The sequence below is a fragment of the Protopterus annectens genome, chromosome 1.part0 (genome assembly GCF_019279795.1).
Source record: "Protopterus annectens isolate FY-2018-M chromosome 1.part0, PAN1.0, whole genome shotgun sequence".
NCBI lineage: Eukaryota > Metazoa > Chordata > Ceratodontiformes > Protopteridae > Protopterus > Protopterus annectens.
The window spans coordinates 1,956,589,228-1,956,615,601 of NC_056725.1; the positions used below are offsets into that span (position 1 = coordinate 1,956,589,228).

The 26,374-nt window shown below is 43.2% G+C and overlaps 1 protein-coding gene across 1 annotated transcript in view; it reads right to left on the minus strand.

Annotated features, from left to right (window-relative positions):
* RNASEH1 (ribonuclease H1) overlaps positions 1-26,374 on the minus strand; it is a gene marked incomplete in the record, with an annotated part of 1,200,073 nt that overhangs the window by 1,029,796 nt on the left and 143,903 nt on the right. The window contains 1 exon segment of the mRNA XM_044070435.1: positions 10,889-11,059. Coding sequence (XP_043926370.1) covers positions 10,889-11,059 — 171 coding nt within the window.

Below are 26,374 nucleotides of genomic sequence, written 5' to 3' on the forward strand. Positions count from 1 at the left end.
CTTAAATCCAAGATCGGTCGCATTTCCCCGGTCTTTCTGGCACCAAAAACAAGCACGAATACATTCTGGACCTTTGTTATTCAATCGAGACCTTTTGGATGGCTTTCTAGAATTTTTGAACTTCTTGGAAGGCAAACTCCTCCCTCTGACTGGGTGGTATGTTGGGAGATTCGTCCTGGGACTTGTAGGTGGAAGAGAAAAAAAGAATATAGTAACCTCTGGATATTACATTTAGCACCCAGCAGTCACTCAGTTTTGCCCAGGCATCTAGGTGCAATGACAGCCAGCCACCCCCCCTCCCCGACTGCCTCCAGAGCAGGACAGTTTGGTAACACTTCAGGAGCGCCAACAGGGATGGTCAGAGAAAGGTTCTCTGAAGCCCTGATTGTGTACCCCTTCGTCAATCGATGCAACAGAAAAGGTAAATAGACAAGCTTTAACTAATCCTTCGTCAGTACAGCTAATCCCCGACTATACTTTAATAAGGGCCTTCAATTTATTCCCTTGAACACTGACAATATAGTTGATGCCTTTACTGACTTACGATAGTTTGTCAGAAACCTCATCTCGAAGCTTATTTTTAAAAATTCCTTGCCACCTTATGATCACGAATGCAAGAAGCCAAGTAAATCTGTTCCCATAAGTCCGATTCTAACTGCATTTTATAACATACATGAACACAGTTCCGCCAACTATATGAGCAGTCTAATGGTGATAGAAAGCATAACTTAAGATGCGAGGGATAGGATGCTTTGAGGAGAATGCAGGACATTAACATTCTTCATAAAGCAAGCAGATAAAGGTGAAGCAGTCGTGAAAATAAATAGAACAGATTACAGTTTATTTATTGATTTTTTAAATGACGTGCATACATTAAGAATTATTCAAGTTGATGTAAATATAATACACAAAGTTAAGATGTATATTTATTAGCTACAACTGACTGACATTTGTGTTGATTTAACTATTTTACTGTTCCACATCAACTGATCTCTGTATTATACAGGCTTCCTAAAGTGCAGAAGAGTTTGGCCCAACCACCTATGAGGTCAATAGTGTCTGGAAGGGGCTGGGTGACGGAACCAATTTCTATCTTCATAAAATATTGAGTAAATACCTTGATTAAAGTAGAAAATTACAGTTTTAAGAATAATATGCCTCTAGACAACCCAAAGATTTTCTATTTGTCACACAAGATATCAACTCCCTATTCACTGCAATTCCAAACGCCTATGGTGTTAATGCGCGAGTTTCCATGTTCCAAAAGTCAGTTAACTGAAAGTGAGCCTAAGAAAATTTGGGAACTGCTTGACACTGTGCTAACCAAGGTTTTATTTTTAATAATCAAATGTACCATCAGATTTCTGGAGTGGTGATGGTTACGCCCATCACCAAAGCATATGCTACTATCACCTTACATCATTGGGAAGACAGACATGTATACAATTGCTTGGTAGAACTGCCATCTGAAGTTGCAGGTTTGAAGCATTTCATGGATTAATGATTTTATATTTTGGGAAGGGGGGCTGGATGAATTAGAGGAGTTTATAAATATTTCTCAACACCATTACGGACTTCCTGAAATTTAAATTAAAAGGCTCAAACAATAGCATATGTTTTCGGATGTAACCTTAGAGAAATGTTAGGATGGTATTCATACAACTATTTATAAAAAGGAGGTTCACACAAATAGATATCTACATAAAAAGAGTATGCACGCTAAGCATACGTTTAGGGGTACTGTAAAGAGTCTACTACGAGTTAGTAGGCTGAACACTGGTAAGTGTGTTGAACAGAAAGATGAGATGTTAAATGAATTTAGGGACAGAGATTATGATACTCAATTTTTATATAAAAGTAAGAACACTGATAAATGTAAGGAAGTGTTTAGCAAAACCTTTTGTTGCTCAGGCTATGAGCAGTGAGGAAAGACCAATGCAAAAGGATACATATAACAATGTTCATAATATTACAACATACAGAAGAACAAAGGAGGTTAACAGTGTGATTTCAAACAATTTGAGAATATTAGAGGCCATGCCAGAGTTAGAGTACATTGGAAGTAAACCTAATTTTGCAAATAGAAATTGTGACCGCTTGAAGAAAACATTGTTATGAAGATATGAAATATGCTAGTAAAAAACAATAAATGTGACCTTTCCATGTCACGACTATTTATTATGAGGTCTTAATAACCAATAATGACTTCACTCTAACTTGTATTTTAAGTGTGCTGTGATATGTAATACAATTAATATAGTATATCTGGCCACCTGCATAAAATGTGCTGCTTTTTATATTGTTAAATCAACTACAAAGTTGAAAGAAATGGTTCCTATTACATGACTGAAAGCTAGAAATAGCCAACGCTCATTTGTCGAACCCAAATGCACAAAACCACAGAACATCGAAGGAACGGATCAGCGAATATTTCCCCAGGGAGGGAAAAAAGAAATCTTTGGGCTGTTCTCTGGACTTTGCTCTTTTCTTCACTGTGGTGTGATCTCAGAGTGGGTATATTTAAGGTGGGGGCAAAGCCCCCCCACATCGGGGGTGTAGGGGGCAAGCCCCCCACTTTCAAAAAATATATATACAGGCAACATAAAATCAGTGAATTTTTTTCACTGGGGAAAAAATTCGCTGATCCGTTCCTTCGACATTTTGTGGTTTCGTGCATTTGGGTTCGATTACAGATCGCTCACTATTTCTAGCATTCAATCATATAATATGAACCTGAAAGAACGCATCACAGAGCACCAATCAAATATACGAAGGAATAACAGGAGTAATGCTGTGCCTAACATGTAGCTGATCATAGTGCAGAACACATTTCTTAAATATAAGGGGCAGGAATCTAAACAGACTTGAAATGAGTGAGTATAAAGTACAGCTGTGTACATTTACCATAAATGTAGATGTTAGAGTGTATTCACTGTTGCAGTCATTACATTTGGGTGATCTGCTTGCAGGCTGCCCTCAGTCGGTCTGATTAACAAAGTCTTGGGTCCTGCGTCGGTTGCTGTTCCTTCCATGACGTCCAGTCATCAGGTGTATAAAACATGCAGCCGTCATTACATCAGTTTTTCTTGCCCAAGATGTCAGGTGCCCCCTAATGGGAAGCAATTAAAACACAAAAACACAAAGGTATACCTCCAACAAAAAAGCAAATACACCAAAAAGGCTTTTAAAGCATAGTAAAACAAAGTAGAGGTATAGCCAAAAGTAGTTAGGGGGCAGGAGGGAGGGGTAACCAGGACTGCAAACAGTGAATACACTAACATCTACATTTATGGTAAGTGTACACCAACGTACTATGTTCTTCGTGTTTCACTGTTGCAGTCATTACATTTGGGTAGATTCCCAAAGCTATGGGTGGGAGGAGGAGTTGAGAGCATTAGGGCCACCTACAAGGCCCTGCAAGACTGCAGTGGCAAAGCCAGCTCTGGATTTAGAGAAAATTGGCAAATGATAATGCTTGGTGAAAGTATGTACAGAACTCCAGGTAGCAACTTCTAGGATGTCCCTGGTAGGAAGGCCGAGAAAAGCTGTAGAAGTAGATGCAGCCATGGTGGAGTGAGGTCAAATCCCCTGGGGAATAGCTTTTCCATGGTGCTTATAGCAGAAATGAATGTCTGATGCATCTCTTAAGGTTTGGGCAGCAGGGGGTGGTGTGAAAGGTAGTCCCTTATTTTGGTGGCAGGCCTCTGCCCACCAAAGGAACTCTAGGCGTAGGCAAGGTAGGATAGGAATCATGGTTTCTAGGCTGTGAGAATGTTGACTTCATAGGCTTTTTAGATACCACTGTAGTTTCCTCATATGCAGTCTTGCATATGGAATTAGAAGAATGCAGGAGGCCATGAACCCCAAGGCCATTGGGCTTATCCATTTAGAAATGGTTTGTTTTGAAATAGCCTTCCCCTCTGCCCCTGCAGCAAAAGCTACCAACAGTTCAGATTTTCTTTGAGGTTTAGTCCTGTCCAAGTAGAATCTAAGTTGTCTGTGCACATCCAAGGAATGTATATCCGCCCTCCTTTGTTCTGTGGATTGGGAAAGAAGGTTGGCAAATGAATAGACTGATTAAGAGCCACATTGGATACCACCTTGGGCATGAAGGATAGATTGGTTCAGAGTGACACCCTGTCCACATGAAAGATTATGAAAGGCTCCACTGCCATAAGGGCCTGTAATTCAGATACCCTGCTAGCTGAAGTGATTGCTACAAGGAAAGCTGTTTTCCAAGAAAGAAATTTTTAAGTCTGCAGTAGCAGCTGGCTCAAAAGGAGGTAAAGTGAGTTTCTCCAATACAAAGTTAAGATCGCAGGCTGTGGTTGGAGCTCTCCTGGGTGGTCTCAAAGTTTTGGCCCCTCTGAGGAATTGCTTGAGCAGTGGATGAGAGCAGAGGGAAGGTTCTGTGAAATTAGCTGAAATGGCTGAGGCAACGAAGGAAAAAAAAGATGACCTTGTGAAGCATCTCATTTAAGTATTGTAAAATCGGAGGTAAACTGGGCATTGCTGTGCTAATCTCTTCAGATTGGTTCCAGGCACAGAAGCTTTTCCATTTTCCAGCATAAGATTTTCTAGTACTAGGTCTCCTTGCCTCTAGGATGACATCCATCACAGCTTTGCTGAAGGATGGTAAGGGAGAGTTTAAGTAATTAGCCAGGCTGCAAGGTTCAGTGTTGGAAGCAGACTGTGCAGAATCTGGTTCTCCTGCTGAGACAGCAGGGAAGGAGTCTGAGGCAGATGCCATGGAGAAAAAACAGTGACACTGCACAGGAGGGGGTACCAGTGTTGGTGCGGCCAGTCTGGAGCAATCAAAATCATCCTTGGTTTGTCCGGTTTGACTTTTAGTAGTATTTTGGAGAGCAGAGGCAGCGGTGGGAAGGCATAGACTGATAGGGTTTTCCAGCTGAAGGACAGAGCATACACTTTCCAGGCTTGTTTGTGAGGAGTCCTTGTGCAAAATTTGACCAATTGGTAGTTCTGGGGAGAGGCAAACAGATCTATATATGGGCTCCCCCATTCGCTTGCCAACATGTTGAAAATCCTTTGTTTCAGTTTCCACTCGTGTGGGTCCATGAGGTTTCTGCTTAGTCCGTCTGTCAGTGTATTTAATTTTCCTGGCAGGAATTGAGCTTGTAGGTGCACTTGGTAGCTCAAGGCTGTGTTCCACAAGGCCATGGCTAGTCTACAGAGGGGATAAGAAAGAGTACCCCCCTGCTTGTTTATGTACCACATAACCGTGGTGTTGTCCATCTTTACCATTAGTTGTCCTGGAGGAATGTAGTCCTTGAAGGCTGTCAGAGCATTCTGTACAGCTAACATTTCTTTTTAATTGATATGCAGATGCATTTGACTTGGGTTCCATTTGCCCTGAATGCACTTCCCTGCCAGACGAGCCCCCATGCATAGTCTGATGCATCTCTTAAGGTTTGGGCAGCAGGGGGTGGTGTGAAAGGTAGTCCCTTATTTTAGTGGCAGGCCTCTGCCCACCAAAGGAACTCTAGGCGTAGGCAAGGTAGGATAGGAATCATGGTTTCTAGGCTGTGAGAATGTTGACTTCATAGGCTTTTCAGATACCACTGTAGTTTCCTCATATGCAGTCTTGCATATGGAATTAGAAGAATGCAGGAGGCCATGAACCCCAAGGCTTGCAGATAGCAGGGTTTTTGTGGCCACTTGTTTGAAGTAGGTTGTCAAATGAATTTGCCTTTCTGGCGTGAGGTAAGCCATCTGGGAAGCTGTATATAAGCTTGCTCCCAGGAATGTAATTTGTTGATAGGGTACCAGTTGTGATTTATTTTAGTTTATGGTGTACCCCAGACAAGTTAGAACCCTTTTTTACAAAAGCCAGATTCAAATGTTCTTGGCTTTCTGCCTGAATTAGACAATCGTCCAGGTATGTGTATTACTACTTTGCCTGCAAAATGCAATAGCTGGAGCTAGGCACTTTGTGAATACCCTGGGCGCAGTAGATAAGCCAAAGGGCAGTGCAGAGAACGGATAGTGCGTGTAGCTTGAAGCATAGGTATCTTCTCCGATTGGGATGTGCAGGTATGCTTCTTTTAAATCTAATGTTGCATCTTTACTTAGCATAGGAAGTAATTGGTGAACAGTCAGCATCTTGAATTTTGGAAACTCCAGAAAGGTGTTTAGAGTAGACCGGTTCAGGATAGGATGCCATGATTCGTCTTTTCTGTGTACCAGGAAAAGTCTCTAGTAGAAACTTTGTCCTTTTTCCTCTTCTGGTACCAGTTGAAATAGCCCCCATGCTTAAGAGAGAACACTTGTTTTTGGGCCTCAGCCCACTGATTTGGGTACAAGTCCAGCCACCCACTTAGCGCTGGTAACGTGTGGAAGTGAAACCTGTATCCTTGGGATACTACATTTAAAATCCATTTGTCCTGGGTAAGGAGTTCCCAGTTCTTTGCATGAAGAGCAATCCCCCCCCCCCCCAAAAGGGGCAGTCAGTCGATAAGTGCTCAATTGACAAGTGCTTGGAAATTTTAAAAGGAAGTCATTGAGGCAGTTTACCATAAGGGGGAGTCTTGTTATTCCCAGACTTGGAAGTGGAGGCCCCCCACTGCTTAGTTCTGAGAGTCCCCTGGGACTGAAACCTGGGTTTTTTGCTATGCCTGGGTTTGGCTTAAGACCACCTGGAAGGGGCTGGAAAGGACCAATTCTTAGGAGGGCCACTGTCTACTAAATCTAGGAGGCTGAACTTGTAAAAAATCTTTAACAGTTTGCATATATTTAGCTTCATCTTCCATCTTTTTAAGAACTTCTTAAGCCTTGTTGCCAAACAGGCGGTCCTGATTTAAAGGCGCATCCAACAATTTAGCTTTAACATGATCAGGCAAAGATTGCTCCTTAAGCCAAGCATGCCTTCTGAGCACAGACCCAGTAACAGCAGCCCTGCAAGAGGCCTCTAAAGAATTAAAACCACATTGCAAAGTACGTTTTCCAACTTGTTCAGCAGAATGCATTAAATCCTGTAAGTCTATTTTCCAGTGTCAGGAAATTTGTTTAAGCAGTCCAATAACATGTTGCTGATACTTTAACATATGAAATTGGCAGTTTAAAGCTCTAATGGCAAAGGTTGCTGAAGTGTAAACCTTTTTACCCCATCTATCCAGTGCCCTGGACTCTCTTATCAGAAGAGGTAGGATTTTTAGCAGGAGAAGCCTTAATACCCTTGGGTCCCTGTGAAATAGTCTCTGAATCTGCAATAGGATTTTTGAAAAGGAACTTGTGGGACTCTGGGACCCTGTAGTATCTGTCAGGTTTACTGGGAGCAGGAGGCAGGGAATCAGGGGCCAAACTAGATTCAGAGAAGGCATCAACAATGTCTACTACAGGAGGAATACCCAAAGGCCTATGCTGAGGCAGGAGAAGGAAATCCCTAAGCCTCTTTTTTTGAATCAGAAAATTCCTGGCTTTCCCAGTGAAAATGCTCCCTTAAGAGTACGCAAGGTTTCCCCAAACGAAAAATCCTTCAGGAGGGGAAGCAGAGGGAATAGAGTCCTCTGCATCAGAATCCTCATAAGTAGGTAAGGACAAATCCAGATAATCAAAAAAGAGTCAGAAAAAACAGAATCCTGATCAGAAGAATTCATAATCAAGCTCAGCCCTAGGCCTCTTAGAGTTACTAGGTTTTCAGCCATTTTTATCATTTGTTTTTTAGGCATAGAGGCCTGAGCATGTGGCCTGGGCGTCATTTTTTTTAGACAAGGATCAAGATTTAGGCATTAGTAATGGAGGTGTCGATTTAATACGCAAGTCTGTAGGCCTGAATACACCCTCAAAAGCCGGTGCCTGCACAGCAGCTCCAGACCCATCCAAGGTAGAGACATCCGCGGGTTCCATAGTTTAAGCATCTTGCGGCATACCGGACTCCGAATGGGACTCGGTAGAGGCCTGAGAATCAGAAGGAGTGGGTATCAGGGGCTGCGAAAGCACCTCACTGAGTACCGAACTGGCGTCTGGCTTAAGAGAAGCGTAGTCAGCAGTTTTTGTCCTCAGCAGCCTGTCTCTGTCTTTATCTTTGCGTATTTTCGGAATCCCAGTAGTCAGATGGCTAACTGACATTTCTGGATAATTAAACAGAGAACTGAAATATTTAGAGGCAAAAATATACAGATGACTGACAGTGCGCTGATTAAATAAAGCACAAAACAGACAGCAAGGTACATCGTGGTCAGGGCCTAGGCAAGGAATACAGTACGAAAAAAAATATCAGGTATTTGCTTTCCACAAGTAATGCAATTAACTTTTACTGACAAAGGAGCAAAAAAAAAAGTTTCCCCAACGGGGTACTTCGCTTTTAGTTTAAGACTTCGGTTCTGAAACTCGAAAACGAAAATTTCAGGAGTCGGCCAACCGGCACTTGTGAACTGCTTCTGCTTCGGGCACCGTACAGCATGAAAGACTGATGTAATGGCGTCAGCTGCAGGTTTTGTACCCCCTGATGTCTTAGAAGACGGGACAGCAACCGACGCAGGACCCAAGACTTTGGTAATCAGGCCGAATGAGGGCAACTTGCAAGCAGATTACCTAAATGTAATGACTGCAACAGTGAAACACTAAACATCTGCATTTTCCATTTAGAAGCAGTCTGTAATCCAGGAATTAACGCAGCAGTAAGAGTTAAACCTGTTGAAATTTAAACAAACGCATTTGAAGAAATAATGTTTAAGTGCTTGATTGAAAAGTTCTTAGAATGAAGTGTTCCATGGGAATGTTTTTATGAATGTTTTAAATATTTAACACTGCAATTTGGGCTGTCATGTGACATTTTTTAAATGAAGATATTTAATTGACTGATTGTTCTACTTGTACACACTGAAGGGTTGCTGCCCAAAAGCTTTCTGTATATTAAAATCTGATGGCATTTATAGAACTTGATACATTTGTTTCCAAGTGGAAAGCTCACGGATCAGAGGGGAGATGAAGATGGAGCAAACTCCCCATCTGGATCTAAGCTCGGATGAACTTCATCATCCTATCCACGTCAGCTTTAGAAAGACTTCTGGAGGATCTCACAGAAGAGGCGGTGGACTGAAGCCTTGAGTCTCTCCTTGGCGTAGTTTGAAGAAAAGGGAATGCAGCAGAGGGGATTACCAGATCAAGTGCAAACCTGGGTGAGAGGGTTCAAGGCGACTTGGATACAGGAGTCGCTTCGGAAGTCTAAGGAATTGAATACCACTTAGGAGACTTCAATATGATAGACTGAGCCGATGATTTAGGATCAGATGGTTTCTTTTTAGGATCTGAAGTTCTTCTGATCTTCTTAAGAGGTTCTGAAGCTACAGAACAACAAGGTGGTGGTTTCAGAGAAGAGGAGGAGCTCTTCCTAAACTCTGAAGAAATCTTAAGGTGTTTACTGGAGGGTTTGAGCCCCTGCCTCGGGAAAGAAGATGGAGGTTACCCTTTCAAAACCAGTTTGTTCCTCATGTCCACTACTGCTTTGAAATTCAACACTGCCCAAGCATAGGGTTGCCATCTTTTCAAATGGGCAAAGTGGGACATTTTCGGGACAAACATCAGATTTTACAGGCTGACATACCCACGGTCAGTACAAAGGATAGAACTTAACTTTTTTGCCTACATAGTAGCTTATTCTTGTAGCAGCATCTTAGTTGCTTATTATGTTTCTTATAACATTTGGGTATTTTAGATCCAGAATAACTTATGCAACTATTACATACAATATAGGACATAATTATGTCCTACAATCTCAGGACATTTGCCATTTTTAATATTTTTTGTCAGGACACAACTACCCAAAGAGGGACTGTCCCTCGCAACGTGGGACAGGTGGTAACCCTACCCAAGCAGAAAAATTAAATGGAGAGATGAGCCACTTCTAGACATTAAACACTGCCAAGTCAGCATCAGAATTTGGAAGTTTATGCCCACAGGAAGTGCATTTCTTGAAGCTGGTCAGCTTCTCGACTACAACTAGATATCAAGAAAATACAGAGAAAAAATAGGAACAACAACAAGTTTTTTTTTTTTTTTTTAGTATAGCGGACTAACAAACTCAGATAGGAAGGATACACTTAAACCAGGTAGGAAAGATAGGATATCAAGAAAGGATGCGTACAAACAATAGTACACTCAAGACTACCAAAAAGGTAGAAAAAAGGACAAGACCAAACATGAGAAAAAGCCAAACATTGGAAAGAGCAGAAGACAGTAAAATGGAAACATATATAAAAACGGTAGAAAACTTTCAATTTTTCAAAAAAAAAAAAATAAATAAAAAAATATAGCCAAAATTAAGCTCCAAGAAATTATCTATGTTCGTGCAAGACGGTGGCAAACAAGAACTACGGTACTGTAGAATGAGTTTGGCATTATAAGTAGACGGTGGAGCTCAAGAAAGTCTGAGATATGCATAAGAGTGAGTCAGATCCAAGGTCAAATCTTTAACTTGCATATTGAGAAAAAAAGAAAAAGACATTAGATACAATGCTCAAAAACGAAAACAAATTCTGGTCGGTACTACAAGCACTAAATTTATGGGGGGAGAGAAAGAGACTTACAGATGTACATAGCAGAAAAAGGCATATACATAAACTGAATACATTTTTGTAAAATTAAGACTATGTAGGGCTACACTACAGACAAACTTTAAAGCAAACGTGCACAAGACTACATCAACTTAAAGGAAAACTAAAACCAAGTAAAAACAGCATCCTGTGGAAAGTCTGCAAAGGAAATGCAAAAGGAAGCAGAGGAGTTAATATGAAAAAAAGGTTTAACTACAGAGACCAATGTCAAATGAGTATCACACAGCTTAATCTGAACTCCTTCAGTGTTTAACATTCAGCCAAGAAAACAAACATTCTTAGACCTCTACAAGTAATTTAGACAGTTACCATACCCATGTAAGTAAACGTTTCACTATCTGAAGTAGAAGTGCATGGTTCTGTAGTTTTGCGGCGTTTTGACAAATACAACTCTTCCGAAGTCTCTGTCTGTGACCTCTTCTTAGAGTCACTTTGTTCTGCAGCATCCTTGTCATAAGATCTTGGGCTATTAAATTCTGCACTATCTATTAAAAAAAAAAAAAAAAAAAAAAAAGAATTCACGACTGCAGGAAATTTATTCACTGTAGAATTTTAACCTCTAAATTACAGTTGCACAATTCCTACTTACCTGCAAATAATAGCCGTGTAAAATTGCAACACAACCATGGATGCCCCTCTCTACTATGTTGCAGTATTCATAACATGGAGGAGTTTGCCACCAGCTGACTCGTACATCCGGCCAGTATACAAAAGTCTAATGCTACTGTAGGGTACATGCGACGTTACACATAGTGGTCCTATGCTGGTCATAAAATGACGTCAGGTGTAAAGCAGACGCTGGCACATACCAATCTTCCAAACTGAATGCCGCAAGCAGAGCACCACCTGATCCAAGGTGAGGAAAACATGCCACCAATAAACAGGCAGGTATCAGGGGGAAGGCAGGGGGAAAATATTGCAACATATAGAAGAGAAGGACATCTACGGTTATGGTAAGATTTTACACAACCATTCTATGCCCTTCTATTCATATGTTGCAGTGTTCATAACATAAGGGAGAATACCAAAGTTCATGCAAAAGAACTGGGTGGAGGAGCAGTAGTACTCTACAAACCCCTGCAAAGCAGCCCTAGCAAAACCAGCTCTAGACCTGGAAATGGCATCTTACTGTTTTGTGAAGGTACATACAGAAAACAAGGTAGCTGCTTCCAAGATAGAACTGGTGTCTAAACCCTTGAAAAAGGCGCCAGAGGAAGACAGAGCTCTGGTGGAATGTGCCCTAACAGAAGAGAGTCTTCCCATGGGACACAAAAGGAAACTGGAACTCCAAGTAGATGTAGTCTGCTTGGAAACAAGCTTGCCCAGGGCCCTTGGGTGATGGACAAAATGGTAGTCTGATTTTATAATGGACTTAGTTTTACCCAAATAATATCAGAGATACCTGTGCATATCTAAGGTGTGTAGGATCCTCTCACTAGAAATAGTCGAAAGGAAGAAGGTAGGAAGATTGATGGACTGAGTGACAACTCATTTACCATCTTGGGCATAAAAGGAGGTATTACTGCGTAAAGGCGGCAAAAAAAATAAAGCCTCCAAGGGACCTGATAACATCCCAGGCTGCATCCTACAGGAACTTGCAGCACCATTAAGCACACTATTCAACCAAAGCTCAAATACCGACTTCATCCCAGCAGAGTGGAGGACAGCCACTGTCATCCCTTTGCACAAAGGGTGGTGTGTCCACAGATTTGGGAAATTATAGACCCATCAGCCTAACTAGCCTGATCTGCAAGGCCATGGAATGGATCATCATGACCTCATTAACAAGGACTTTGGCAACCTCCCAACACTTTATCCCACACAGTTGGACTTCAAGGGGAGGTCATGTCTGTTAAATTTGGTCAACTTCTTTGAGACAGTCACCAAAGCCATGGACGAGGGAAGACTGAGCACACAGGCTAGCTTGACCTGGCCAAAGCCTTCGACACTACTCCCCACTAGGGCATAATAAACTCTCGCAACTAGCATCAATCTGTATGTTAACAGATAGGTGGCCAACTGGCTCACTGACTGAACCCACCTAGTCAAAATAGGGGAAGCCACCTCAAGCAGTAGACCCGTAACACGTGGCATATCCCAGGGTTTGGTCTTAGGGCCTCTGTTTTTTGGGATATACTTTTCTGACGTGCAGGCCAAAACTAGTGGGCTACGGCTGACCATGTCTGCGGATGACTGCAAGCTGGGTGCTGTCATCAATTCCCCTTAGTGATGTGGACAGCCTCCAATAGGGTCTCAACCAAATGACTGGTGCCAGAAACATGGCCTTAAGCTGAAAACCAAAAACAAATGCATCATCCCCTTTGGGAAGAGGAGCATCCCCACATTATCACATTAATAACAATGGCCTAAGCACGCAATCAGTCGTGAGGGATTTGGGCACCCAAGTTTATACCAACCTGACTTTTGACCACCATGTTGCTTTCATTGTACGAAAAGCTTTCTACATGGCCCACTTCATACGTAAGGTGGTCTCATCCAGGGGCAAGGAGGTCATAACATCCCTGTATTCTTCCCTTATAAGAGCCATTATTGAGTACAATTCCCCATTCGGCATGGACCTTGCAAAGCATATGCAGCAGCTGGAGAGACCAGAGAAGTACCTCACCAAAAAAATCCATGGCCTCAAAAATCTACCATAGACAGACAGGCTAAAAGCCCTACCCCTCTACTCAAGTTTTATACAAACTCCTCAGAGGTGACCTCTGTCTAGCATACAAGTTGATCTCAGGCCCCATCTTGATGAGAGTGGTACATATCCACAAGTCAAGCTTCACTCTAGTAACCTGCACGCATAGCCTCAACTAGTCTGTGACATCAATAAGACTTGTTGGCGGGACAGATTTGTCCCAAGAGGACCCCCCCCCCACCTGTGGAACAGATTTGTCCCAAGAGGACCCCCCCCCCACCTGTGGAACAGACTCCCTCTCCACATTAAGCAGAATGCCTCTTTACCCCTTTTAAGCGCAACCTGGATGGGAAACCGAAAATGCATCCCCGGGATAGCACCAGTGTCCCTGCTGGACAGTGGCATCAGGTGCCAACTTCTCAACATACAAGCAAAAAACCTGTGATGCTACTGAAGGTAGTCCAGTCAACAAGAGAAATCCAAGAAACACCAAGACGTATGGACTCTGGATACACCAATATATTCCAAAAACTTTAAAATCACATAAAACATACAAGTGAATTGATTGGCGCTTTCGGCCGTAGCCTTCTAGTGGTGGTACTTTTGGTAGTGTTTCTTGGACTTCTCTGAACATATGCTAAATTCTTGGCTAGGCTTATAAGGGCCTCAGGGCCAATTCACTAGTAACTTCCTATGATCCTAAGAGACTCCATCTTTGTGGAAGACCATGAAGGGAGAAGACATCAGAGCCTGTAGCTCAGAAACCCTTTTAGCAGAAGTAATGGCCACCAGAAGAACTGGTTTTCCAGATGCAGAGTGCTGCAGAGAAGAACTTGCTGGCTCAAAAGGGGCCAGGGTAAGTTTTTCCAAGACAAAATTAAGAATCCCAAGGAGGAGGAATTGGGGAACTGGTTTCCTTGGTGGTCTAATATGAAGGATGCATTTTAAATGAAAGCTTAACTTCCAGCCTGGAGGCTAATGGGGGAGATATAGGCAGACATGCTGACACAGTAGAAAGAGGAGTGTTTACTGAAGAGTATGACAGGACAGAACCACTGGAACATCCACCAGCAATGGTTGCAAATCCTTTGAAAGACACCAGATGAAAACTTTTCCATTTGGAAATATAGGATTTCCTAGTGTTGGGTTTTCTGGCCTCCTACAGACCTTGCAGCATGTCCTCAGAGAAAAGGTGTCTCAAAGAAATCAAAAATCTGATAGCGCAATGGTGCCAAGGTTGCACTGCCATCTCACAGCAAGAGGTTCTCAGGTAAAATTCTCCCCTGGGGTGCCTTCTGTGCAGAGTCTGCAAGTCCTCCCTGCATTTGTGCGTGTTTTCTCCAGGTGCTCTGGTTTCCTCCCACATTACAAAGACATGTGTCTGGAGCGTTTCTCCCCAGTCCTCTGCTGAAAACTGGCTCATTCCAAGTCAGACTTTCCTAGTAAACAAATGTTAAATAATAAATAAAACCCTATACTCACAATGGTCAGTTGTAGTGCTGCCATCTGTGGGTGTATTAGAGAGATCTCTTGCCCTGTCTGAATAGGTCCATTCTGTGAGGTAATATGTGGTGACTGCCCTTGGCTAAATGTAGAAGGGTGATCCAGTGTGGTCTTGGTCAAAAGGGAGTCAACAGCAAGATTTTTGGTTGTTCCCGTTGAATTTTCAACAGGACCTTTTGGAGAAGTGGGGGGGGGGTGCATACAGAAAAATCGCCTTCCAAGAGAAGGACAGGGCATTCAACTTCCATGTCCAAGGATCCATGACCCCGGCACAATGCCTGGGAAGTTGTCTGCTCATGGGGGGAGAAGGTATCTGTGGTGTACCCCATTGATTGACCATGTCCAGAAACACATTCCTGTGTAACATCCATTTGTGGCGTGGGACTGAGTCATGGACCTGCTCAATTTGTCTACCGAAACATTTAGAGATGAAGGAATGCAAACCACCTGGAGAGTGAGCAGACTCTAGGAGGCTAACTCTCAGGCTTGGAGAGCCAGTGTGCACAGATAGGACTTTGTCCTTCCCTGCTCGGTGACATACCAGAGGATTGTGGTATTGTCTATAAATCATTTTAAGGCACATGGTAGAAAAGGGTTTGAAGACTTGCAAAGCAAGAAAAAAGGACTCATCTCCTTTATGTTGATGTTTTCCCTCTTCTAACAGGGAGACCACACATCTCTGCCCCTCCATGAGGCAAGGGCTGTTCCCCATCCCAAGTCTGAAGTGTCCATGTACAGCTCCTGAGTGGGAAGAGGTGGTTGCAAGGGAAAACCTGGATTCCCTGAAGCCTGCTAAACCCACCAGTGTAGCTCCTTTTTCAAGAAGGGTAGCAGAATAAACTCCAGAGGATGGGAGTGTTGTACCCAAACTTATCAGGAACCACTGGAATTTCCTCATGTATAACTTGATTAGTGGTAGCATGGGAATACTGGATGCCATGAACCCTAAGAGATGAAGAAACTCTGGCAGTCAGGGATTGCAGGAGCAAGAGGGCCTGAAACTAGGACGCAAGGGACAGGACCTTTTATGGAGGTAAGGGAGCCAGCCTCCTGTCTGGATCCTGCATCCTAGGAAAAAGCGGTCTTGGGAAGGAACCACAGTACACTTTTGGTAGTCTATAGGGAATCCCAGACCCTCCAGCAATGACACCATGAAAAGACGATTCTCTCCTGAAGGGTGTCTAGAGTCTGACCTTGGAGAAGATCATCCACATATGGGAACATTTGTATGCCCTGCAGCAGGCTACGACAGGAGCCAAGCATTTTGTGAAGACCCTTGGGGACGAAGACAATCCAAAAGTCAAGGCAGAGAATTGAAAATGTGAGGAAGCAATAGCAAAGTGCAGACGCTTCCTGAACAAAAGATGAATGGGAATATGAAGATAAGCATCCTTGACATCAAAAGGACACCATAAAGGCTTAAGGAAGGATTAGGTGAAGAGTGGGCAAAGTTAACATGCAAAAAGTGGGAACCTTCAGGACAGTACTTGAATGGGTTAAGTCTAGAATGGGTCTCTATGGACCATCCTTCCTGGCAACCATGAACATCCCGGAGTAGAGCCCTTTTCCAACTTGGGAGGACAGCACCTCCTGAATGCTGCCTTGAGACAGGAATGTTGAAATGACTTTGGTAAAAGAGTTCCAGCTGTTCCAATGGAGGGTGTGGAACACCCCTGAAGGAAGGAGGGGTTTTCCACACCATAAAGTGTCCTCTAAGGATGATGGAGAGGACCCAAGAGTCCTGGGTGATCTGTTTCCAAGCAGGGAGACACAGGGAAAGGTGAAGGGAAAGAGGAGTTAGGGTTCAGGGAGGCAGGCAGTCACAAGACTACTTGGCTTTACCTGAAAGGGGCCGCTTCCGAGCAGCATAAGTTGAAGTGGAAGACTTGGAGGAATTTTTCCTAGCATCTCTTTTACCCTTTGAAGACTGGGGCCTGAAAGATTTCTTTACAAATGGGGTCTTACGCTAGCTCCTCTGAAATCTTGGGACAGAGAACACAAAAAAAAAAAAAAGGGCTTAAGGTCTTGCACCTCTAAGCCTTTACAGGAAAATGGCAAAGAGTTCTGCAGCAGAAGTACCAAATAATGCCTTGTTATCCAGGGGGGCATCCATGATTCTTGCCTTAATGTCAGGCAAAGGTTGAAGTCTGAGGCAGGAGTATCTCCTGAGATCTGATCCTGACACACCCGTTCTGGCCGATGCCTCCACAGCACCACAGTTACACTTTATGGCATGCTGTGCAACTTGAGCAGAGGAGTCAAGGATGCAGGATAGCTTAACCTTATTATGAGTGTCTGGGAGCTCTAGAAGTAGCTAACCTGCATCTGAGAGAAGGGCCAAAGTATATTTGGCCATACGAGTCTGGTAATTTATGGTTCCGAATGCCTAAGTTGCTAATGTATAGACCTTCTTCCCAGGTCTCTCCAAAACTTTACTCTCCTTTTCCGAAGGGAGCAGGTGGTGGGCAGCATCCTGGAGGCCTTGTCACTGGACACAAATTGTTGCAGGATCTGCAGAAGGATATTTAAAACAAAGCCGGAATCCTCTGGCACTTTATAAATCCTGTCTATCCTTTTAAAGGCAGAAGGTTGAGAGTCAGGGCACTTAGAAGCTACAGAGAATGCATCCAGGAAGGCTGGCAAAACAGGGGGGGGGGGTGGCAGATGGGAAAGGAGAGTCCATCTGCAGCAGGTCATATCTTTTTTTGGATGTGTGACACCAATGAACAATCACCCAAGAACAATCCCATTTGAAAAACTCCCTCATTTTTACAATGGTTTCCCAAAAGTAATATCCTCTCCAGGGGAATCTGTTCCATTTGATTCTTCTTTTGGAGAAGCATATCCCAAAAAGAGATGAAATTTGGGCAGAATAAGCCAAAGATTCATTTCCACAAGAACTCTCTTAATCTGAAAAAAGCTCCTCGGAAATCCTCTTGTGGTGTAGAGGGAGAAAGGGAGGAAGACAGCAGACCATCTCAGGGCAATAAACAAATTGAACAGCCCTTGGGAAAAAGGCCTGCTAATCCACCAGCTGTTTTCAGCTTTTTTCTTTTGGAGGAACATCCATGCAGTGGGAGGAGGATGGGCCCTACGTCTGCCTACACTCAACGACATTGGTGGGACATCTTCTTGGACAATGATCTGTGGAATGCTACACAGGCCTTCAGTTACAATGAGCAGAGGTCCCCCTCCCCACATCTGGAACAGACACCTGTGCATCCCCAAAGGGCATGCTAGTAGGGTCCTTCACTGCCTCCACACCAGTACCCTCAGAAAGAGCACCTACAGACTCCAAAAGTCGGAGCCAACATCGGCCTCAGGAGAGAAAAGTAAAGTTGGAGGAGCAGCTGGCAAGTTAGGCCTCGATTTCTTGGCCTTCTTACCTAGGGCTCACCTGAAGGGACCAACGTACCTTCCGTATCTCGTGCGAGACATTTAACGTGTTGGCTTTGTAGATACAAATTCAGAAAAACTAAAAATTATCATGCAGGGTCTTGGGGACAAAGGGCTTGCAAGTAGTATGGTCATGATCAGGGCCTAGGCAAGAGAGACAAAGGTTGTGGGAGCCCTTATCTGTAGTTTGCCTACCACACTCCCTTCCTAGCGGACATGCACCCTCAAAAAAAAAAAGGGGGGGGCACAATAGCAAGAAAGCAATTGGGGGGGGGGGGGGTGAACCAAACAACGGAGCACTTGTCTGATTGGGATCTACAACTTGTCTGATTGGGATCTACAACTTGTCTGATGAGCAACGTCAGGAGATCCAAAGATCCGATTGGCTGCAGAAAAGTGCAAACATCCACTTTATAACAGACTTTTTTGACCAATGTAGAATCAGTGTTGTGTGTGATATCGTACGGACCCTACAGTAGCATTAAGAGTTTTGCATACTGGCTGGATGCAAGAATCAGCCGGCAGCGAACCCCCCCCCGGTCAAGAATACTGCAACATATGAATAGGACATCAGTATAAGCTCCAACACAGTACCTTACTGACATATGGGTAGTAGTGTCCTGTAACCCTCTCTCTGGTAGTCTAAGGTCAGAGCATCTCCCATTGCAGGTCTGTGGGCTTGCTTGAACTATCACCTGCAAAAATGGGAACTACCTTTCAAACATACAGATGGGAACAATTCCGTTTTCTATAGTCAAGAAGGAAAAGAAAAACACAAACTTACAAACCCCTATTCTTAACCAAAACACACACAACACAAATGCTGTTGATCTAAACTCAATGGTAACTCCAACACCAAGTTATGTAAATCTAAAAAGGCAGACGAAGGTGGGTACTACCACTAAGACAGTGTGCTCCACAAAAATCTACCATTATGGTTAAGTAGGAATTGTGCAACAGTATTATGTTCAAACACACTGCCTTACTGCCATATGGGTAGAAAAGGGTCAAGGAGCCCCTGGAGAATGGCCCCAACGAAACCTGGTCTGGATTTAGAAAGATATCCAGCTTGCAGAGCTTCAAAAATGGTATGGACATAATGGACAACAGTCCAAGTTGTTCTCGCTAGAATACTTCAAGTTCACTCCTTTCCAATAAGCTGCTAAAGAGAAAAAGGCCTTTTACCTCACCATAATTCCTCTTGCCATGGTGGGTGTAATACCAGAACACAACCAATGTGCAATGGTTGGGTGTAATACCAGAACACAACCAATGTGCAATGGTTTGCTTAGAGACAAGTTGACCTTTCTTTGCCCATGTGTAGGAAATTAAAAGCCTTTGTCTTCCTGAAGGGTTTTGTTCTGTCAAGGTAGTACCTCAGCTGCTGAGACACATTCAAAGGTATTAACTATCTTTTCTCCCTTATTCTTAGGTTCTGAGAACAGAGATTAACGGGCTTGATTGAGGGTGGAGGTGAATTCTAAGACCACTTTAGGCATGATAGAGTGATCAGTACACAACACAAGCCTATCCCCAAGGAAAATCAGGTAAGGTCCCATCATGACCGCTTGCAGCTGAGACACTCATCTTGCAAATGTGAGTGCGATAAGCAAAACAACTTCCACATTAAGAACTTAAGATCAGCCTGGGTGGGCGATTCAAAAGTTGGTAAGGTCAATTTCTCCAAAACAGTCGAGATTGCACGAAGGAGGAATTTGCTTTCAAGGCAAGAATCACTGCCAACACCTCCTCGATACTGGTGTGTTTGCATGCATCCATGTAGCTTGCACTTGCGGCTCTGACAGCTCTCTAGATGAAGTATGATCATCAGGCTGGATAGATATATCAGTACCAGTGGGGAGAAACAAAGCCCTTTGATACTCAACTGATTTCTCCACCACTTCAACTCATCTGACGAAGGGCAGCCTCATCAATTGGGATTACAGAAAATGGAGATGCTGGGTCTAACAACTGCAGACATGCTATTGAATTTTTCTCAAGTGAGAATAAGCCAGTGGCATCATGGATGCCATCAATCCAGGAATCCTTAGAAATTCTCTCACTGATGCAACATTCCACTTGGAGAATTCTAGAAGCATTGTGTGGTATGACAAGAACTTATCTTCAGGCAGAAAGGCCATTCTCTTGTTGAAGTCAATCAAGCACCAAAAAAAAAAAAAAATCTTTACAAAGGTGCGAGACAGGCCATTCAAAGGTTTGACTAACACTAGATAGGAGAGTAAGGTTGAGACCTTCTTTAGGATTCCAAACATTTGGATGCAGACTCTGCAAATATCAAGTCAAGCAAATATGCAAAGATGTGGGTGCCCAGAGAACTATCGGAGCACAGCATTCAGTGAACACTTAAGGAGCAGTGGAGAGTCCAAAGGATAATACAGAAAACACAGTGTGAACCAGACATGAGAAATCTACTGAAGCAAAAAGTAACGGGGAAATGACAGGCATCTTTCAAGTCCAAGGTCACAAAGAAGTGTTTGTCCAGCAAAGGAAGTACTGCCTGCAGGGACAGCATCTTGAACTTGGGGACCTTGCCAAAAGAAAGGTACAACACTGGCTTCCATGACTGCTTTTTTCTAGAGAGCAAAACAATTCTAGAGTAGAAACCACTCTCATTCTTTATGAAGGGGGGACTGGTTCTATGAAAACAGCCTAGCATTTAAAGAATAGGAGGGAACAGTCTGCTCAAAACAGTCCAAAGTCAGTCCAAACCCCTAAATGGAGACAGGTGGGTTTTCCACTGCCATTTGTAACTCATGACCAAAATGTTTAGCTCCCATTTGTGAAAAAACACAGACTGGCAGGCAGGGCTGGTGTTAGCATTTTGGGGGCCCCCAGCAAGTGTCAGGTTGGGGGCCCCTAGGTGTTTTCAGTCTAAGTATTACCCTGTCACTGCCATCTCTCCTAAGCAACCTTTTAGTTCATGCTGCAAACTTTTAGCAGTAGCACACACAGAATGACCTGTAGCTACAATGTTTTTACATTACAACAGGCTTATGTACCAGTACTACACTATGTTGGCCCATCTCACAAAGGGGCATTCACAGTTACGGCATTTAGCTGCAACAATGATACATTACAGTAATTTTATGGACAGGGTTGGACTTATCTGAAATTGCACCCTAAGCACTGCCCTCTGTTTCAGCACCCCCATACACACACATCCTTCAGTGCTCCCTCCATTTTCCCCACATCGTGGGCTCACCATAGCATGCACGTTACTTTTTTCTTCATTTACTCACATTTTGCTTTACTCTTCAGCTTTTTCAAGAAGCATGACTTTCTACGTGCTCTAATGTGCATTTTAAAGTTTTTTTTTTTAATTTTTAGACAACCTTTTAATCCAGTGATGGCTTGAACAGAAATCATGATTAAGGAAAGAAATTCAGTATGGTTCAGCTTTATTTGTCCTTGCATGCTTTCAACACATCCTTCATGTCCAAGACAGAGGAGTAATAGCAATGTAAGAAATAACTCAATTAAGTAGGTGCCTCCAGAAGCTATAAGGGTTATAGATTCTCTGGGATGTGTTGTAGAGCATTTCCCAACCTTTTAATCCAACAGTGGTCTAAACAAAAATTATGAGTAAGAAAAGACTTTGTCTTTTTTTTGTTTTTTTCTTTCAAGAAAGACCTAAGTTGTGACCAAGGCTTAATGTTCAAAGATGACAAAATAGTAGTCCATAATAAACTACCAAGACAATTGTTGTGAGGATATACAGGTCCTATCTGGGAATACAGTCTGCCTCCCTCACCCCCCAAAAAAGACTGTAATGCCTATGTATCCCTCTGGTGTTAGACTGGGATGGAAGCAGAGGTTCAAATTGCCACAGGCATGTATTTCAAGTGTCTGCTGACATACACAGCATACCTCCTCATCCCAACCCCCCAAGGCAGCCACTTGTATACGTAACTGATGTGAAAGTCAAAAAAACATAATGATTACAGTAATGTATTCCACTGTATTGCTCATAGTACACTGCCCCTACTCAAGATATAGTAACATTCTTTGTACACCTCTGAGGTCTGTGAGAAAAGTAAAAGTAAAAATGACTACACTTTTCCCAACCCAAACACAGCTTATAATGACCTCCTGTGCACACCTCTAAGGTTTGACTGTGATGAAAATTAAAGTAGTAATAACCACACAATCCCCAGCACCCCCGCCCCCCATAACCTACATCAACCTTCTGTTAACACGTCAGCAGGGCTGGTTTTTGAATGGGTGTGGTTAAGAGAAGAGGCCATTATCAACTTTATCCTAAAACGATCTTATCGCAGCTTTATTAAGGTTAAAAGAGTGTTATCAGAAAGTTACTACATTTTCCTCCTCATTTTTCCCCAACCAACACCAAGTTTTGTGGGGGTCCCCACAGAGTCAAGGATAATTAAGGGAGCCCCCCCCCCTGTATCCATTTATACAGTCTGGGGAGTGGGGCAACCAGACTCCTATTAGAGCTAAGTGTCTGAATGTTCTGTGATATATTTTAGGCCTTACTTTTGAAATATAATTACTTGTTAGCTGCATTTTTTGCGGATACCCAGAAGAATAATGTATGTATCCTGGCATTATTGAGTGTGTGTGCACAGATAAAAATCAGTGATATTTTTTACATGCATTAGGCATATCAGTACTAGCTTCATACTTGTTTCAGCAAATATGCAATACATTGTGCAACACTGGTACACTGGCACTGCCACTCCAGATCAGTGACTGCTGTTTAGCAGTCGTCAAACAGCAGCAGGGATAAGTCACTATTATTTGCCTCATTGAGGAGCAGGAGCAGCCTTAAGTCAACTGGTGCCCTAGGCAAAAGGGCTCCACGGAACCCCCCCCCCCCACACCACCCAGTGCCCCATCCTTGTCTGCCTACACCAAATAAATACTGGAAAAGTGCCCTTGCTAGAGCGGTGCCCTAGGTGGACACCTAGTTGGCCTATGCCTAAGGCTGGCTGTGTTAAGGAGTAATGCATATCTGTCACTTTGCCTGATTTCAGAGATCTTTCCTGATTTTGCCTCATAATTTTGCTCTTTTCATAAAAAGTACAGTTTTGTACCTACCATAAATGTAGATGTTCGAGGATTCCATTGCTGCAGTATATACTATAGTCCATCCCCCATCCAGCGGCAGAGTATATATATGGCGTCCGGGTCAGGGCGCATTAGACTGGCGCCAGTACGCCAGGGTAATCCTCAGTCTTTTCTTGCCCCAGATGTCAGAAGACCCTAAAGACAAGGCCCAAAATACCTGCACCAAAACATGAACAATATATACAAAAATATAAGGTAAAAAACCACACACAACCACCCCTAAACACAGAGGGAAGGAGGAAATTGGACTGCAGCAATGGAATCCTCGAACATCTACATTTATGGTAGGTACAAAACTGTACTATGTTCTTCGCCTTCCATTGCTGCAGTCCTTACTATTGGGTAGAATCCCAAAGCAGAGGTAAGGAGGCTGGCAAATCATAAAGAAGCAGGAGCTGACAACATGCCTTGCAAAACAGCTGTGGCAAAACCAGCCCTAGACTTAGAGTAGATAGGAAGGTGATAATGCTTAGAGAAAGTATGCACTGAACTCCAAGTAGCTGCTTCCAAAATATGAAATGCTGTTGAAGTGGCAGTAGCCCTAGTGGAATGAGGCCTAATCCCAGCTGGAACCTCCTTGCCATGATGGGAATAGCAAAATGCAATGCAAAGCCAATCCACCTAGAAATAGTTTGTTTAACTCAAAGCAAAAGAAACAAACAACTGCTGAGACTGCCTAAAATCCTTAGTCCTGCTTAAGTAACATCTAAAGTATGCAAAATCTTTTCCTTTATTTTGGGGTCTGCATAAAAGGTAGGCAAATGAATAGTTTGGTTTAAAGCCATACTAGAAACCACCTTAGGCATAAAGGAAGGATTATATCCTTATGGAAAATCAAATGCCATAAGGGCCTGCAACTCAGACACCCTTCTTGCAGAAGTAATAGCCAACAAAAAGCAGTCTTCCATGACAAATATTTCAATTCAGCAGTAGCCAACACAAAATTGAGATCCCAAGCAGGAGTAGGAGCTCATTGGCCATTGGGGTCTTATATTCTTAGCCAAGAAACTGCTTGAACAACAATGGTGGGTCACAATCATAGTGAGCTGAGATCGCTGCAGCATGAATCTTGATGGAAGAGAAGGACAGACCCTTGTCCAGTAACTCAGTAATATATTGAAGAGCCATACTCAAATTAGGCTCAGAAATCTCCAAATTCTTTGCTTTACTCCAAAATAAAAATCTCTTCCATTTTGCTGCGTACACTTTCCTTGTACTAGGTCTTCTAGCTTCCATAATCACATTTAAAACTTGTTGAGGAAGTTGAGACCTGCTGTGTTTCAACACAGAATATGCCAGGCTGTCAGAGGAAGAGAGTGAAGCTTGACATTGAGCAGATGACCGTCCTGCTGGGATAACAGATAATCAAAGGTTAAGGCCATGGAGGCTTCTTTACCAGACTCTAGTAGTAGAGGGTACCAGTGTTGCGAGGCCAATCTGGAGCTATCAAAATCATCCTTGGCCTGTCCTGTCTGACCTTTAACAGTACCTTTGGAAGAAGAGGCAGAGGTGGAAAGGCATACAGATGAAGGTTTGTCCAACTGAAAGACAGAGCATCCACTTTCCAAGCTGTGTGATGAAACCCCTTTGTGCAAAACTGTGGCAGCTGGTGGTTTAGTGGAGAAGCGAACAGATCTATGTCTGGAGTTCCCCATGACACTGTCAATTTCTGAAATACATGAAGATCCAGTTTCCACTTGTGGGGATCCATGATTTGTCTGCTTAACACATCTGTTAAGGAGTTCTGTGCTCAGAAAACCTTGCCTGAAGAGAGTGTAGCAAGCGTAGTGCAGTCCCCCATAAAATCATTGCATGCCTGCATAGAGGATAAGAATGTGTTCCCCCTTGTTTGTTGAAGTACCACATGACAGTTGTGTTGTCTGTTAGAATCAACACCTGCCCTGGAAGAAGTAACTCCTTGAAAGCCAGCAATGCGAACTGGACTGCTAACATCTCCTTTATGTTGATATGTAGATGCTGTAGTCTGGCAGGCCACTTGTCTTGTATCCACTTTACATTTAGATGAGCTACCCAAGCAATGTCTGAGGCATCTGTCGGTACTCTGGCCGGGTCACAGAGAGTCCCTTGTTTAGGTGACATTCCTGAGCCCACCACAAAAATACTCTTTGAAGGCAAGGTATTATTTGAATGACAGTGTCTAAATCCTGGCAGTGCTGTGTCCATACATTTTTGAGATACCATTGTAACTTCCTCATATGCAGTTTGGCATTGGGAAGCACCAGAATACAAGATGCCATGAACCCTAATGCTTGAAGGACTGTCTCTGCAGTCAGCACGGACTGATGAGATAGTTGATGGAAGTAAAGTGACAGACTCTTTTGTTTGTCCGGGTTAAAAAGGCCATCTGGGCTGCTGTATTCAGTCTCACACCCAGAAAGCACATGTCTTGAGAGGGTACTAGACTGGACTTTATTGCATCTTAGCACTGCTATAAGATATTCCAGATGCTGTAGAAGGTCTTCCTTTTCTTGAGCCAGAATCAGGCAGTCGTCTAAATAAGGATAGATTTGAAGTCCTTGTAGCCTGAAGTAAGCTATCACTGGAGCCTAGATAAGCCAAAGGGCAATGCAGAGAGCTGATAATGAGAATCTCCAGCTTGAAACCAGAGATACTTCCTGTAACTTAGCCTGATATGCACATGAAGGTAAGCTTCCTTGAGATCTATAGTTACCATCCAGTGATCTTTGCCCAGCTCAACATCTTGAACTTGGGAATGTCCAGATAAGTGTTGAGTCTCTGGTACTAGGAACATGCAGAATAAAATCCTAGGCCCCTTTCTGACACAGGGACTGGTAGAATGATGTCCAACACCCATCTGTCTTGAGTAATTAAATCCCAATTTCCTTTGAAAAGAGACAGTTGTCCTTCAAAGGAGCTGCCAGACGAGAATCTACTGGCAGTTGAAAAGGCAGGTCATTGGGTCTGTTGGACTGACCCCTGCCCTCACCAGAAGTCTGAGCAGGTGAACTCCCTGTTCTAGGCGTCTAGACCTACCCCTAGACTGGGAATCATAAGCAGGACATGTCCACCCTTAGCAGGCCAATTTCTACTAAACGTGGCTGTACCTGCAAAAATCTTTAACAGTTTGCATAGACTTAGCTTTGTCCTCCATTTTCTTTAAAAC